General features: G+C 42.2%; 1 protein-coding gene across 1 annotated transcript in view; it reads left to right on the top strand.

The window, feature by feature from the left end:
* The first annotated feature begins 1,690 nt into the window (after nucleotides 1–1,690).
* The window catches only part of tsc22d2 (TSC22 domain family 2), a 31,088-nt gene continuing 16,907 nt past the window's right edge, over nucleotides 1,691–15,871 (top strand). The window contains exon 1 of the mRNA XM_086224266.1: nucleotides 1,691–3,996. Coding sequence (XP_086080392.1) covers nucleotides 2,390–3,996 — 1,607 coding nt within the window. The 5' untranslated portion in view covers nucleotides 1,691–2,389. The remainder of the gene's footprint in view (nucleotides 3,997–15,871) is intronic.

The raw sequence follows: 15,871 nt of genomic DNA, 5'->3' as shown, positions 1-15,871 counted from the left end.
AATAAAGATTTCCAGATTAAAATCTGATTCAAACATGATTTATTGTACAAAAGTCAACGCTGAACACTCAAGTGCTACCTATCAATAATAAAGTGGACAAGATAAACAAAACAAGAAGCAAAGGGATGGGATTCAGTCTTAAGATTTCATTGAAAGGAGCTTTGATGATAGGATTTCTATCTTTTGATTGAGAGTATAGAGTTTATGAAATGTTAGGTTGAGAGTTATTAAATATTGATTTGTGGATGTGACATTTTGCGCAAAGAACTGACATCACACTGACTAAAACCAAACATTCTCCAGGCCTTAAGAAAGTCAGTCACGACCCGAGAATAGGTGGAGAGCACATACTTCCACCGAATGACATCATCAATAGAGTTGCGACAAGTTATCAAATAGTCATCATCAAAGAATCAGCAGACTATTGATGATGAAAAGAATTCTCAGTTACAGCCATAATCATCGGCTTTTGATCCAGTTCTTGTTCAGTTTCAAAGTCTGAAGGATTATCCCTCAAAATATGATTTATACAAAATTGAATCAAAATCCATTGGCAAGTTCTACTTATCCTGACAGGCAGACAAGCCAGCGTTGATGGTCACATGATCTCCTTCTGGGAGATAAGTATAAATATCAAATGTACTACTTATTTATAGTGCCAAAACAAGTGAAGAAGTGTTTCAAGGATTATGGAATGAATAGTTTACACTGATGTCCCTTTTTAACTTGGCAAGATAATGGCTGGCTGAAAAAGACCTGTGTATGAATTTAAAGGACATGTCTGCACATTCCAAGAAGTTTTTCAATCAAGGTCTTTTGAAAAATTGGTCCCAGATACTACTGATGTTATTTTTGGTGCACAAGACAGATGTCTTGATCATAAACTGGACTTCTTGTACTTGGGTATCTTTAAAGCTAATTATAATCCCCTGAAGGAAACCCAGGTATACCAAGGCCCCCATCATGAAGAAATAACTGCCTGTGAGGCATTTTTCAATCATTGGTTTAGGTTTATAAAAGCGGGAGCAAGTGATCAGCATTTGTCCATACGCTCCCAACAATTTTGGAAGGATATTTCCAATCTTTAAAAAATAAAATAAGGTCAGATTAATTTAGGGGTACCAAATTTGGGACATGTACAATGTTGTATGTAGTTCCAAAATGGTGAGTGGTTAGTCATAAATTTTTTTTCACACATTTTTAAAGTAAAAGAGATGAAGTTGTAAAACTTCGTCTTCTTTGTGCATCATTTTACTAATTTGGTTAATGTGGTAGATTTGGTTACACTGGAAATACTGTCTGCATTTGTCAAAGGATCCATGGTAGAAAAGAAAATAAACCCTTCAATAAACAGATCTCCTGTTTCCACAGGTTTCTTATGGAGTTTGGAGCATGAGCCTACAGATTTGTCATATTATTTCTAATTTCACACTAAGAGAGAGAGAGAAGGGCAACTGTTCATTCGTCGCAACTCTGATGTGTTACGTCTTATTCCATCAAGTGGGAGCTTACCGGACGTGACGTATAGGTTTGTAACGCGGTATTAATTTTGATATAAAAATATATACATTTATATGCACCTTCGACAATTCAGTAGAGCCGGGATAAGAAATAGAATTTAGGTTCTGCTTGCATTCTAGAAATAAAAGAAAATTATTTCGACCTCCTTTCCCAGAATGCACCTGGCTCTTGCCATCTTGTCGAGTGGTAGAGAGGAAGGCAGCAGCTAGCTGCCCGTTAGCTTCCTACCCCTGAGTTATATAGTGGCGGATGTCTGTCAGCTAGCTGCTAGTAGCAGCTGCCAGAAGTGAGCTGTCCACACCGCAAGAGGCTAAACTTCAACGACTTAGAGACGTTTTCTCTGAGTACTGCTGGATTATATATTCTTTTTGAAGCGCTGATGGAACTGTTTACATCATGATATTGCACTTGCTGTTACTAAGACAGGGAAAACTAGCTAACAGTGGCTAACTCGGCTAGTCGGCGAATAATACAAGGAGAGACAGGATAGTGGGCTCAGCGACCGGGCCCGCCTCAGACTAAAGTACTAGTGGCAGCTGCTGAACAAGAACTTTGACAAGGGCCTGTTTTCCACTCCGCTGCCGGGACATAAGGAAGGCCGACCGGGTATCAGTGAGGACGGAGGGGGAACGCAGCGTTTGCCGGAGAGCTGTGACCGGACACAGCGCAAAGTCTCAGGAGTTTCTGATTGTCTGGCTTCGGCTTGTGACACTTTTATTGAGCAAGAGAGAGGACCAGGAACGGCATTGAAATGTCCTGTGATGGTACGTGCCTGTGTCATATCATTCAGCTGTGAATTTCCTATTAAGACATTAGTTCAACACTTCGTTTCATCTGGAAATAGACAGGCTTGACGTAGACAGTCAACATGTCGAAAATGCCAGCGAAAAAGAAAAGTTGTTTCCAGATCACGAGTGTTACACAGGCTCAGGTGGCGGCCAGTAGCATCACCGACGACACCGAGAGCCTGGACGATCCAGACGAGTCCCGGACAGAGGACGTGTCGTCGGAAATATTTGACGTTTCACGGGCGGACCTCGGGGTGTGTGACAGGAGTTCATCCGAGGAAACTTTAAACAACGTTGGAGAGTCACAGGAGGGCCAGCCGTCTCTGACAGCTCCTGTCAATGGGGGACTCTCCTATAAAAGTATAGGCACTGGTCGTGTCACCCCACATAATGTAGGAGGAAGTGTGCCAGCTGTAACTCAACCCTTTGTTCCAAGCTCAGCCACCCATCCGTTAACAGGCATCAATACGGCCCCTGCTGCCACTGTCCCTACTAGTGTGGCTCATGCAGCCCCTGTGAGCACCAGCTGTAGTTCCCGTTTCAGGGTCATTAAACTTGACCATGGTACTGGAGAGCCCTTCAGACGGGGCAGATGGACTTGCACTGAGTTCTATGAGAAAGACTCTGATTCAAATGTTAATCGGACTGTTGACAGCATAAAGCCTACTGTAACCCTTGACAGTATAGACAGGGACAGTGGGTTAGGGGCCACAAGCAACTCTGTGGTCACCACTAGTACTTTTTCCTCACAGGCTTTGGAGAATTCTGCAGATAGTGGCTATTCAGTTGCACATCCTGCCCACCCCACTGAGCAAGGCTATAGCTTGGTCCCCCAGATTGGGAGTGGATCAAGTGCCTTTCAGCCCACAGGGTATACGACTACAGCATCACATCAACCACAGCCAGCTCAGGCCAATGCACAGCCTGTTGCTCCCCAAACCTTCCAACCTAACAGCCTAAATGGTATGCACCAAGTTGCCATGCAGCAGAAGTCCCCCATTATGCCTCCTGCCACACCGGCTCAGCAGATGGCCTATTCTAACCATCCCGCTGGTGCCTTGGCTGGCCAGCTGGACTATCATCATCAGCGTTTTGGCTCAAACATCCAGAACCTTCCCATGGCGTCCCTCTCAATGGGCGTGTCAGCCAGCCAAGGCTCCTCACCTGTAATCAAGCCTGCAGGTTCAGTAGCCCAGGGACTAGGTGGTGAGGCATCCTCAGCCCAGGGCCCCATACTTCACATGGGCAATACACCAGCCATGGCTCCCATCCTTCCAGGAAGTGGCCAACAGCAGCCTGTCAACCAGACTCAGCCTTCAGGAGGGTTAGGCCTTGCACCCACCCCTTCCGTCACCACCACCTCCCACGGTGGTGTCCAGAATGTGCCTGCCGCAGTGCCCAGTACCACCAGCACTCCTCCTGGTGTGCCAAGTCAGGTACCTGGCACTGTAGGAAATCTCCAGCCCCAAGGAGCCCATGGAGGTGTCACCGCAATCCTTCCTTCTGGCTTCAGTAACCAGGCAGAAGATAGTAGGCAGAAGTCTGATGCCCTACCTCAGCCCAGCGTCAGCATGGTGCCAGGGAAAGATGGTGTGAAGCCTTTCATCACTGAGGGCCTCAGCCTGCAGAGTCCTGCTGTCAACACCCTCTTTGGCATCCATATTACCATGGATGGGGATGAGGACAGGTAAGAGAGAATTTATTGTGAAGAAACCTGTGAAAATAGTTCATCTATACATACATAATTACTTTTCTGTTCAGCTGTGGGCAGGTGGTAGAGCCATAATACATCATAGACGTCTGTTTGCATATGTCTTTGAGGAAATTAAATCAGAAGTGTTGAAATGGATCGGAGGAGGTAATAAATGTGTATCTAGAACTTTACCCTCATATTAAACATTCTTGTTGCATTCTGCAGCAGTGTGGTCATGCTTCACACACACCATAAGAATGCCTCTCCTTTCACCACTGCCAAAATTAGGTACACTATAACTGGAAGTATTTGTTCATACTTAAAGACCAATAAAACAAAACATATTTCTCTTTGTGCTGTTGAAAAGTGGTACATTGCGAGTTCTGTTGAGCCAGTTTTAGCTGGCAGAGACTGAAGGAATTTTTTTTGTCTTTATCATTAACAGGCACTAAACCCTGGATAGTAACTTGCCTCTGTAGAGCCACTGAGCCCCCTCCCTTAAGCTTCTATTCAGCCTTCCAGGGTGTTTGGGTTTAGGGGAGCATTAACAAGCTCTTGGATAAGTTACAACACACTCAGTAGCTGTGTTTTGTAGCTGAGAAGGGACTCCCCACATGTAAGGGGCTGGTTTCTTATTCTCCTGCCTGTCTAGGAGAGACAGTTATTACACTCGCCTTGGGCAGTGGTCCCAGCCCATCCTCCCACATGTAAAACCTTGTAAAGACTGACTCTTACTTGCCTACAGTACTCTTCTAATATATACACACCAGCTATTTTTAGGGTCGCACAGCTTGAGCTGAAGCGTTGCCATTCCAAGCAAGTAGAAGAGAGTTGAAGAGGTGATGTCTGAGCCAAGAATGACCTAGTTGAGAGTTTTAGTCGACTCACACGTGCATACGGTCCTGTATTTATGAAGGCCTCAGTGTTTGTCAGCGTGCTCTGCTCGTCAGTGCTTATTAATGGTACATCCTGAGGAGGAGGAGGGGTGTGTGTGTTTTAGGAGGTAGATGCCTGATTTATATAGCTCGTAGTCCTGATATCTAGGAAGCAAATCATTGTTTACTAAGTGACGTTCTCCCAGCAGCATCTCAAACAGTTTGATAATGTGCGGAAGGCAGACGGCGTGTGTGTTCTCCCTGCATTCATGAGAGGAACAGCCGGTGCCTGTTTCCTAATTAGAGAGAGGGAATGAGAGACGGAAAGTGGACTGACAACACTGGATGTCTGTGTAGCTATGGTAATACTGGCAACAAGACAGGACATGTCAGGAAGGTGGAGAGGACAGACGGGCACACAGACGCATGTCTACATTACACACACACACACACACCTGTGGCATTGATGGCAGGTGAGCTGCTGTGTGTGTGTGTGGCATCGATGTCATTGCCAGACTGAATCAGCAGGACTATATCTGCTTCATTTGCTGGCACTCATACTCAAGTTCTCATTAAGCCCATTCATGTCCATGGGGACAAGGCAGCTTAACTAACTTGTTACTGAGATGTGAGGGTTTTTTAGATGCCGCTGCTTGTTCTCTACATATTCAAATATTAGTTATTTGTTAATTAACATGACATGTTAATTAACAAAGAAGACACAGCTTGAGTTAAAAGCATCTCACTGTGACTTGATGAATCTGCTGCACTTGTACAGTGTGTTCTTTTGTCAGATTTGACTGGCAGATGATTGATTGATTGATACAAATGTTTTAAAATCAGGATTGGTGCACAGGAGTATGTACTTTTGTCTCCCTAAGCCCCATCTGCCTCACAAATTTCTCATGTGAAATATTATTATCACCTAAGCAGAAATTCATATATGACACAGTAGCTCATTTTAAAAAGCAGACTGGGGAGGACTTTTCAGAGCTGTTCAGATTGTTGACACTCAAAACTTTGCACTTGACTGTTACTGTTTATGTGCAGTGTCAAATTTGCTACAAAATAGCCACTTGGCTTGTGTTTCTTCGAGTATATTTCACAAGGTACCTGATATTAACACAGAACTGACCTGAATCCAAATAAACCACAGCTCTTCAGACTGTTCAGGACAGATTGGCTTGCTGTGATTATATGTATTGTTTTGCCACAATGTACAGTATTACTTGCTGATTAGCCACTTGACAAGCTGAAGCTTTGGGCTGGCGGAACATTTTGTGCTCACTATGCTAAGTAAACAGGTGTTATGTACAAGTGGGTTTTCATTCAGTTCAGTTCAGTTGTATTTATTTAAAGCTCAACAGTGTGGTTCTGGAAGTGAAAATCCCATTCATACTGTCCATAGACAAGTTGATTATTAGCTATAATGTTGTAACACACTACACTCACCACAAGCAAGCAGGTTAGGAATCGAGAGTATCTGCTCCTGTAGAAGCCTAAGTTCCTATGATATCAGCCTTGTTTAAGGAAAACTGGTTCCTACTTGTAATCTCAGGGAGAAATAGTACATTAACCATAACGCTAAAATGTATCAGCAAGTCTCTTAATGGTGGAGCCCACTGTCACTATTGAAATGTTTAAAGGACTCGTCACTGTTGGCCATATTTAGATTCATTAGCTACAACGGAACATGGCTGCACAAACATGGTCTTCCTTCCTGAGAAGACATGCTAAATATCGTCATCATTTATAAGTTAATTACCAGAACTGAAATGGTTACAGATTTTCATTTTCCACAGTAGCAATACGACTTATACCAACTGCACTCATTTGCTTGTTTTTTTCCTTTGAGGCATCAGGTTAAAAAACCAAACTATTGCATGCCATACTGATTCTTGATGGCTATAGTGCTATATTCTGTAATGCTCAACGGACACACAGACAGCTGTGGAACCCCCCCCCCCCCCCAAACTACTAATGTTTTCTTTCTGGAGTCCGCTTGGAGTCTGTGTTCCACATGCGTGTTGGAAGTAGATCTGCTTCTAAAGGGAACGGCTGTTGTTTGAAAACGCATGCAATGCATTGCATTTGAAAAGTGTTTGCAAATAGCCTCTTCAGTTTCAGCCTCCAAATTCAACTCAACAGAGGATCTTTTTAATGACGGAGCAAAATTGGTTGGATACAACAACACAGGCCCTATGACAGATCCATTGTGATCAACTGTGATGACATATGTTTGAATAGTGTCAAACAGCTGCTGGCACAAATCCCTCAGTAGGCAGCTTCTCTGGTGACTGACATGCTTGTCCGGTTTCATTGTGATAGTAGTTTAGTTGGACTTTGTGAATACCCGTATTAGTGGGTAGTTATTTACTTTGGCAGGCTTGTTGGACTTGAGTTTGCCATTTGACTCTTTGAGGATATGTGTCTTGCACTAAAAGCTTTTAAGGACAATATTCATCATTTTGCCTTGGTCATTGATTTAATATTGCTTATTTCCATACAGCAATCATTTGTCAATTTCCACGTTAAACACTTGAAAAATGTGCCCTTGAGGTAAATTTTTAAAAGATGAATACAAATGTGTGCAATTGATTTGTAAATTGAAGTTAATTATGGACAATCATGGAATTAACTTCACAAAATGTTTTTTGAATTGAATTGAATTCAATATTTCATGGAGCATTTTTCTTCTTGCCATTGATAAGTCACCAGTATTCATCACCCAGGTTTGAACTGCTTTATTTGCCGTTTCATATGATTGTTGCTTTTTACATAAAGATCTATGTGGACTGTGTCAGATCCAAGTCGACAGACACACACACACACACACATACACACACACGCACTTGTATGATGGCACACACACCTTTCATCACCTGTTATAACAAAGTCTTGTTTTATTTGGCTCTTCCTCTGTTATTTTTTTAAATTGTACACACTCTGTTGCAACAGCTCGACTCAGTTGGTTGCAATTTTTTCTGGAGGCAGTTCAACAAAAAAAGGACTTTAAGAGATAAATTACACTTTTTTGTGTCTCTTGACATTGTCACTTGTGTAACAAAGAAGAATCTTGGTGAAGTGATACACCCATTGTTTGCACAGAGATTGGATGCACTTTCAAAGTGACCCTCCTGCACCTTTTGTGAAAGAGTATGAAATGCAACAACCTTTGTATAGGTTGTATAGATTTAACAACCCCCCCCCCCCCCCCCCCCATTCAGTCCCCTGCACGATTTTACAAACCACTGGTCTCGGCTAGGTTCAAAGACTGCCGCTGATATAAAGCAAATAAGGCAATGAACTTGGGCCATTAACCCCCTCGGCTTGTGTGATAGCTGACAGTTGATGTCACTGTGTAATCATGCGGCCCCCCCCCACTTCCCCCATCACACACGCTGGCTGAATGTCACGAAAATGTGTAATCTGATCAGTAGCTTTTTGAATGGTCAGAATTGGTGGACATTGTCCACTTGTACAGCCACCCGAAGCAGTTGTGAAAACAGTGATGCAGCAAGAGATGAGGTCTAGTGTGGGTCATATTATATAAAATTGAAATCCTTCCTGTCTGCTGTCTTTAAAGAGACTGTTATTAAATAACCCTGGATTAATTTGATGTAAGTAGGAGTTTGGTAAGTGTTGTTATGTAGTAGATACTTCAAGAGTATAAAAAAAATCTTGTTTTGCTTTGATTAGTGTTTGCATTCTGAGTACAGTGAAGAAGTGCAGGGATAAACTATTGTAACAGTATCAATCACTTAAGCATTGCTGTCCAGTTTTAAATGTGAAGTCAATCTTGGCACATAGTATTTTGTCCTGATCCCTTGAGGGTGCGTTATTTTCCTCATAGGGTCTACAAATAAATATTCCACCTTATTTTATTGTTCAAAAGCTTGCCACCATTGTTCCTTCTCTGAATGTGCGCGTGCTCAGTGTTTGTAGTGTTGCGCCTCCCACTCTCCATTTTACCTTTTGGCAGTTGGACAAGTCTGAGGGGGAGGGAGTGAGGACAGTGTGGGATGGAGAGTCAAGTTTGGGACAGGGCGTTTGTGTGTGTTAGGGGTTTTGGTTGGGTTGCCGCAGTGCCTGGAAACAAGGGGGCAACTTATTTTCCGCAGATAACTGACCTACCTGAATATCTAAGGGAGAAATTTCTGGATGCCTGTGTGGCCGTGACATTTGGACGCCCCGGGGGTTCAGCCAGGAGAATACAGTGTCTTCACCTGCTCTGTTTTTAGGCTGGACTGCTGGCCTGTCTATAGCTACTCTTAGTTTTCTCCCTACCTTACCTGTTAACATACAGCTGCTTGACAGTAGCAGATGCACTCTGTCATTTTTCAGTCATATCATTGTGTTTGTAGGTTTAATCAATAAGAACTTCTTTGTTTTCATCAGAACCTTTTACTATATTCAGACTTCTCTTGTTTCCCCTTTTTAAATGAGGTGAAAGATTTGGTGTTGAGCAATCAGCAGCATTGGTGTACAAGCAAAATACCCCCCACTGACAGAGACTATCACGCCTGACTACCACAGTCCTACACATAGTCACAACAAAAGTAATTACCTTTTTTGTGGTGGCAGAGTGAATTTTGTTGGACTGATTTCAAAATTAATTTACTTTTAACATGATTTTGCATGAATTTATGTTTTCATTTTCAAAGCTCTGAAGAGGCAAAGTGGTTGAATAAGTTACCAGAGCAGGACCCACCCTGTTATCACAGCGAGATGTGGTCAGGGGATCACTTCCAATTAGAGTGGACCTGCCAAAGCAAGTAAACAACTACGCTTCTGGCGGCCGACCACAACTAACTTGGTTTGTGCTGAAGCAAGGCCATTGAATCAGCCACAGAGTATGTTGCATGCTGTTCCAGGAATGAGCACAGTGTGTAAACTGCTGGTGTTTATTGGCTTTTCCAAAATGGTCTGAAAACAGAACAGGTTCGACCCCTCTTTTAAGTGGTTACAGTATGTTAAGTATGCACCAACTCATTTGAAAGGAAGCCCTCTGACTAAAGGGAAAACCTGTTGACAGGTCCTTGTTACCAGTTCGTGCTTGCAACAGTGGGGATGGGGGTGGGGGTGGGGGTGGGTGGTCAGAGATGATAAGAGATGTGTGATGTTCCAGCCTACACATCCCACCTTATGCCAGGAATGTTGGTGATATTAGTGGTCAGTTGATCACTGATGAAAAACATTTATCAAGGTTGAAATGTCATTTGTGGGTAAGTGTACTCCAAAGCACAATAGGGAAGGAAGAAGAATGAAAATGCAAATCAGTTGGGGTTCAGTGCTGCAATCCTGCCATTCTCGGACTGCATTTCTGTTGAGGAAGGCTTTTAGGCTGGACCACAGATCAGAACTTCGTCACTGACGCACAGGAAGAGATGTGACTGTTGGGGACTAAAGGTCTTGAGCTCTAAATTAATTTATCAGTTGCTTAAAAAATGTGGAGCTGTGTGTCACCCACCATACATCCTCCCAGAATGGGGAAACAAGGGTTCAACAAGAAGGTTTCAGTGCCTCAGCCCCCCTCTGGAGCAAGAGATGTCTGTATGGTTAGTAATGAGGATGTGTGGAAAGCATGGCAGCCAGCTGCATTTGAGTCATCATTCTTCATTCTGTGTTCTTTTGCTTTCAGTGGGTTTAGAGGACTGATCTGGCTCACTGGTGCCTGTGACGGTTCATCTGTTCTCTAGTTCTGATGGAGTTTCTTTATGCGACCATGTGGGATCAGCTACATCCACAATAGAGTACTTTTTCATTTCAAGTGTCCACACTTAAGTGTTTCATCATCATTGCAGAATTATGTGTCCTTTTCATGTCAGTGGCATTTTTCAGTTTAAGGTATTTTAAAACAATGCAGAAGTGTGAGCATTACGAGATGAAAACTATATCCAGGTTAAAAGATAAAAGAGTACAGCTGTAACCAAAGAGAGGCTCCACAGTGACGATAGGAAGAATTTGAGATTATAGTGGGTGCTTATGTTTGGCTTCAACTCTGCATCTCTGTGGTGAAGCAGCTTTTTTCAGCCTCTTTCAAAACTTCTTGTAACCGCCAAATCCCTTAGTCCCCTTCCCAAAGGGGTGTTAACTCTGTTTTGTGGACATGAGTCCACACACAATGAAACTAGAATAAACCAATAAATCTTTTATGGACTCATATTGACAAATATATTAGACCACATGATGGAATCTAGTTAAGCTCGTAAGCTAAGACACAAAAACAACCTGCTGTGAAAGCCAACGGAGGTCATATGTATCTACGATGAAAATTCTTTAGGATGCATTTTTGTTTCTCTCTTTACCCCAGAAAGTCTCAACTTATTGTAAGAACCTCAGTTTCCTGCTTTGCTTTGATGTCTGTTTTTGTATTCAGGCAAATGCTTCCTCCAGTGACTTCTTCCTCTTTGGTTCTTAAGTCAACTTGGTCACAAGTGTCTGCACTCATCAACATTTACAGATTTCTTAAAACAAGCAGGCATTGGCACGGAAGCGGACATGAGTCATTGTGGTTGGGGAGACTGGTAACGGTTTATTCACTCATTTGAAAACTCAACCATTAAACAGACGGTGCCCTCTGCTTCTTTACTGGATTTGCCCCAACATGTCTGTTCAGATGATATCATTTACTTTCGCGTCATATCGCAGATATCTTCCTTCAATTATCTTTTTAAGTTTACGTTTGTGCTTGTAATTATTACCCAATAATGCATCAGCACCTCTTTGAACCTATTGTAGTTCAGAAGGAACCTCAGTTGTGAATCCGACTGCCACTCGATTTCCATTGTGAAAGTGCTGAAACAGATAAAAGTGCTGTTGATGAGTACACTTCTGCTGACAGTCAACATCTGCAACCAGCGAGAGCACTGGGTGTGTCATCAATGACGTCTATTTTCACTGAACGTTGTTGTCAGTATCACAGTTCCAGAAAATAGTAATTTCATAGTCACAGTTGCGGTCAAATACACTAAAAAATGAGATGTAATGGATAAAATGTGATATTTGTAAATCAAGTAACTTTCTCCATAAATGAGTGTCACATTACTGTCCACATGCTGCCAGCATGCTGTGACCTTTAGAGGTGGATGATCACAGTGTGTTTCTTGTAAAAGAGAAAGCTTAAGCTCAGGAAAAGTTAACCTTCAGGCATTCAATGTAATGTTTAAAAGACACACCCAGTGTACGGTATGTAAAAGGAGTTGGTTGTGATTTGTCACAGGAATCTGCTAGACTTTGTCTGACCCAGCAATATGGATGCCCAGGCAACCAGTAATGCAAATGCCAGGAAGATCCTGGCTCAAAACCAGAGGAGTCTTTTGTACATACACATTTGCTGTGTTAAAAAAACGTACTTCTGAAATCTGAATATTTCAAAGTACAATATCCAAATTGCAGGAGGTTTAACTTGTTGCCACAGGTCAGATTAAGGCCATTCCCCCAGCCATTCTCTGGCTATATAAATATATACATATATGTAGGCTGTGACTGCAACTAAAATACGTCTTCCATTATTAATTGACCTGCAGTTTTATTTTCTTATTTATTCTAAAGAATGATAGAAGTTGTGCCTGTACACGGCATCAATAGGACGTTTCATATCGGGTTGCTAGGCCTCCTATCCTCATGCATGTCCTTCTGCTTCTTGTCAGTTGCATTGCCTCAACTGTGGGCAAAGTGTCTGGTGAATGATGAGCCACTGTTATTACATTGCACCTGACAAGCTGAGACAGAAACAGACCCCTGGCCTGATATTGCAGAGTTCACTTGGCTGACAGCACACTTCTGGAACCAGTTCTACATTTTATTTAACAAAGTGAGCCAATGAACTTGAGCCCTGCTAAGTGAAATTGAGCAGATAGTGTGGCTTTGTCGCTTTGGGCTGATGCTATCAGGCGCCATCTACCTGAATGAGACATCCCAGATTCTGAATCTTACCCACTCATCATTACTCACGGTAACAATTATGTGAAAGCAAGCAAGCTGAGATGACAAGCCTCTTCTTATGAGAATGCTCAGATTAGTGCGACATATTTTCACTCATCTTCCACTGAGTTCATGTTAAGTACTTGCTGAGCTGTTGCCTGCCTTTAACTTTACTGAGATATGAACTCTTGACTGATATTTTTTCAATGCCTTGTTCCGACTGCATGGCCACAGCCCAAGGCAGTTATTGACAAAAGCCCCAGATGATCTAATCTGTGTTTAATCACTATCTTTGACTGAAAAATGCTCGTCATGATGTCGTGCTGACATCTCAGATATCTTGATTGATAAATGTCTGGATCTCAGGACAATGATGAGAGTGCAACACAGGGCATGGGGGGGGGGGGGGGGGGGAGCAATTTTGCAGATAAAAGGCACCAGCCGTTAATAGGATCACCTTTAATACAAGCCAAACGCTATGAACACATAGATGGTTGTGTCCCCATTGATTTATTTTCCGAGGCTTATTATTATACGTCGCTTTGGACAAAAGCGTCTGCTAAATGAAATTGTAGAATTGTAAATTGTAGAATTATTTTTTTCTGTTTTGGTGACTGAGTGGAAATTAGCACAGACACATTTTGAATCTAGAAGTCTTTAATTATAGATTCAATGAAATTTGTCCTCTGCATTTAACCCGTCTTCTTCAGAGGCCCACTCAAGATCTTTCTGCCAGTACCTTGGTCAGGAGCACTGACGGGACTATGGAGGGAAAAGTGGAACACCCGAATGAAACCCACATAACCACAGGGCGGGTGAACAAGCAAGCTACACATAGAAATGACCTGACGGCCAGAGCTCGAACCTGGGACACTCTCGCTTAGTCCTTTACGCCTGTAATCTCTTGTTTCTCCCGGAAATCCATTTTTGGAACAAATGATCCTGTCTTATGCATGAGATCACGTCATTTTCTGCATCTGTTCTTGCATTTGTTTTCATGACATGAAACATGATGAGACCATTCCACACAGTCTCATCTGGGACCCCACTTGGTGAATGATCTTGTTATGCGTCATCTCCTGTAGCGGCTCAGTCACATAGGATGTTAACCACAACAAATTAAAGATTTATAATTCAAGATGGCAAGCTGTGTTGTGTGAACACTACAGCAATTTGATGACTTTTGGAAGAAGTCTTGTGTGATTTGGCAGACATTGAGTCATAAATGTCCCAAACAAAGCTCTTTTTGCTTTTCTACATGCTGTAGCCTCCCATAGGAAAATGGGCGGGTGTTGTTGTCAGCGGTAATTGGCTGCATAGCAGGGACTTTCTACACGGGTATGGCTTGAGGCTTGGCCCCATGCAGAGGGTCAGGTCCCTTTTAGCTATTGAGCCTTTTCTCTCTGTCCCACGGCATCTCTTAATCACTGTATTATGAGAAGATCTCCCACTGAAGGGTCACATCTCATTCCTCCATCAAGATGATTGGCCTTTCCCTCATGTCAAGCTCCTGATATAAACTGCTTCTCAAATTAAACAGGTTTTGTCCAGCATATGCAGTAATTGTGTTGTCGTAAGTATTTGGTCTGCTTAATTCTGCCTGTTTGCAAGAGCTGGCTGTTGGTAAAACAACTTGGAGACTGTAAGGGTTCTGCAGTCGTTCACATTTATCTGGCTATAACTCTCTTTACAGCAGCATGTTAGACAAAATGTTTTTCAAACTCACTCTCTACTGAAACATGTTTCTATCCGCAGTTTTCCATTGTGCTGTTCACAACATAATTATTACGATATTACTGTGGACTGAAATTAAACAATTTCAGCCACATAACTCAGCCCCTATCTTTTGCCACTTGCTTATGCTTATGCCTGCTTCTTGGTCTCAAGACTCTGTTTTTAATTTCAAGAGAGAAAGTTTTTGTGCGTTCATTAGCAACTGCAGATTTCCTCAAGTGACCCGAGGGAGCATGTGTTCATTCACGCCCAGTCATTCCTTTAGCAGCCTTATTCTGAGGGAGGGTTTGGAGGAAAAATCCCACTTGATTCTCTATTCTTAACCCTGTTTGCCATGATCTTTAACCTATCAGCGCATGGGGACTTCAGAAGACATGCTTGTTTTTATAAGTTCCTGTTGCCTGTCAGGGATTTGGAACGTCACAATGGTTATATCACAGTACTTATATCACCTGTAAATTTTTTGTTTTTAACTTGACATTTTTATTTTCCAGGTGTATTGTCATTACTAACCAAACTATGTAATATCCTAACTCTTGGATACCAGCGGCAATAGTTGCTCATGTTACAGTTGACAGGCTCTGTCTGTGTGACAGAGGCTTTTGACACTAATATAGCTTCTTTATTGACAGAGGTTTTCATCTCTAAATCCCTTGTCAAGCACACATCATGAGACCAGGGAACAGCCTTTCAGATCTGACAGAATGGTGTGACTTTGCTTCTGGCATCTTTCCTAACATTAGACCCTTTTTTTTTTTTTGGCACTCAGTTTAAGCATTGATGCAGAGTTTTCTTAGTTAGCATATTGTTTGCTGGTGCTTTTGTCAAAAATATCTCTCAGCACAATGACTACATTCATGATCTGTGTGGGTTTAGTTAAACAGTTAACACCTTCTAATACGCAGTGATCTGCTGTAAGCTTGCAAGGTCTACAGCAAGTAAAATCATGTTAGTAAATTTCCCAAGTCTAAAGATAATGTGTGAAACTAACTGAATTGTCTATATGAACTTGCACATTTACCAGCTACATTTTTACAGCATGTATTTGTTCAATATTTGGATTTCTTCGACCCCCAAACTTTATCAAGATCTAACAAATATTTTAGCCCAACCATTTAAAATTGCACTTAAAGTTATTGAAGTACGTCTTCAGGTGAACAGTCCCAGGCAACTTATAATTCTATGATTAGGATCAGAAATGAGTGCTGTGCTGAACTGGAGGTACTGTCGGGTCTTTTTAGACAGCTAATGCTTAAAAAAATAGTAAATCCTTAATATGATCCTCAGAAACTCACCTTAAAGTGAAGTTCAGTCATGTGCACATCGGTCAAATT

This window comes from Aulostomus chinensis, chromosome 14 (genome assembly GCF_037954235.1).
Source record: "Aulostomus chinensis isolate RoL2024-O1b breed Wild chromosome 14, RoL_Achi_v1.0, whole genome shotgun sequence".
In the NCBI taxonomy this organism is placed as follows: Eukaryota; Metazoa; Chordata; class Actinopteri; order Syngnathiformes; family Aulostomidae; genus Aulostomus; species Aulostomus chinensis.
The sequence above is the reverse complement of the archived record's forward strand: the minus strand, read 5'-3'. Positions and strand labels throughout refer to the sequence as shown.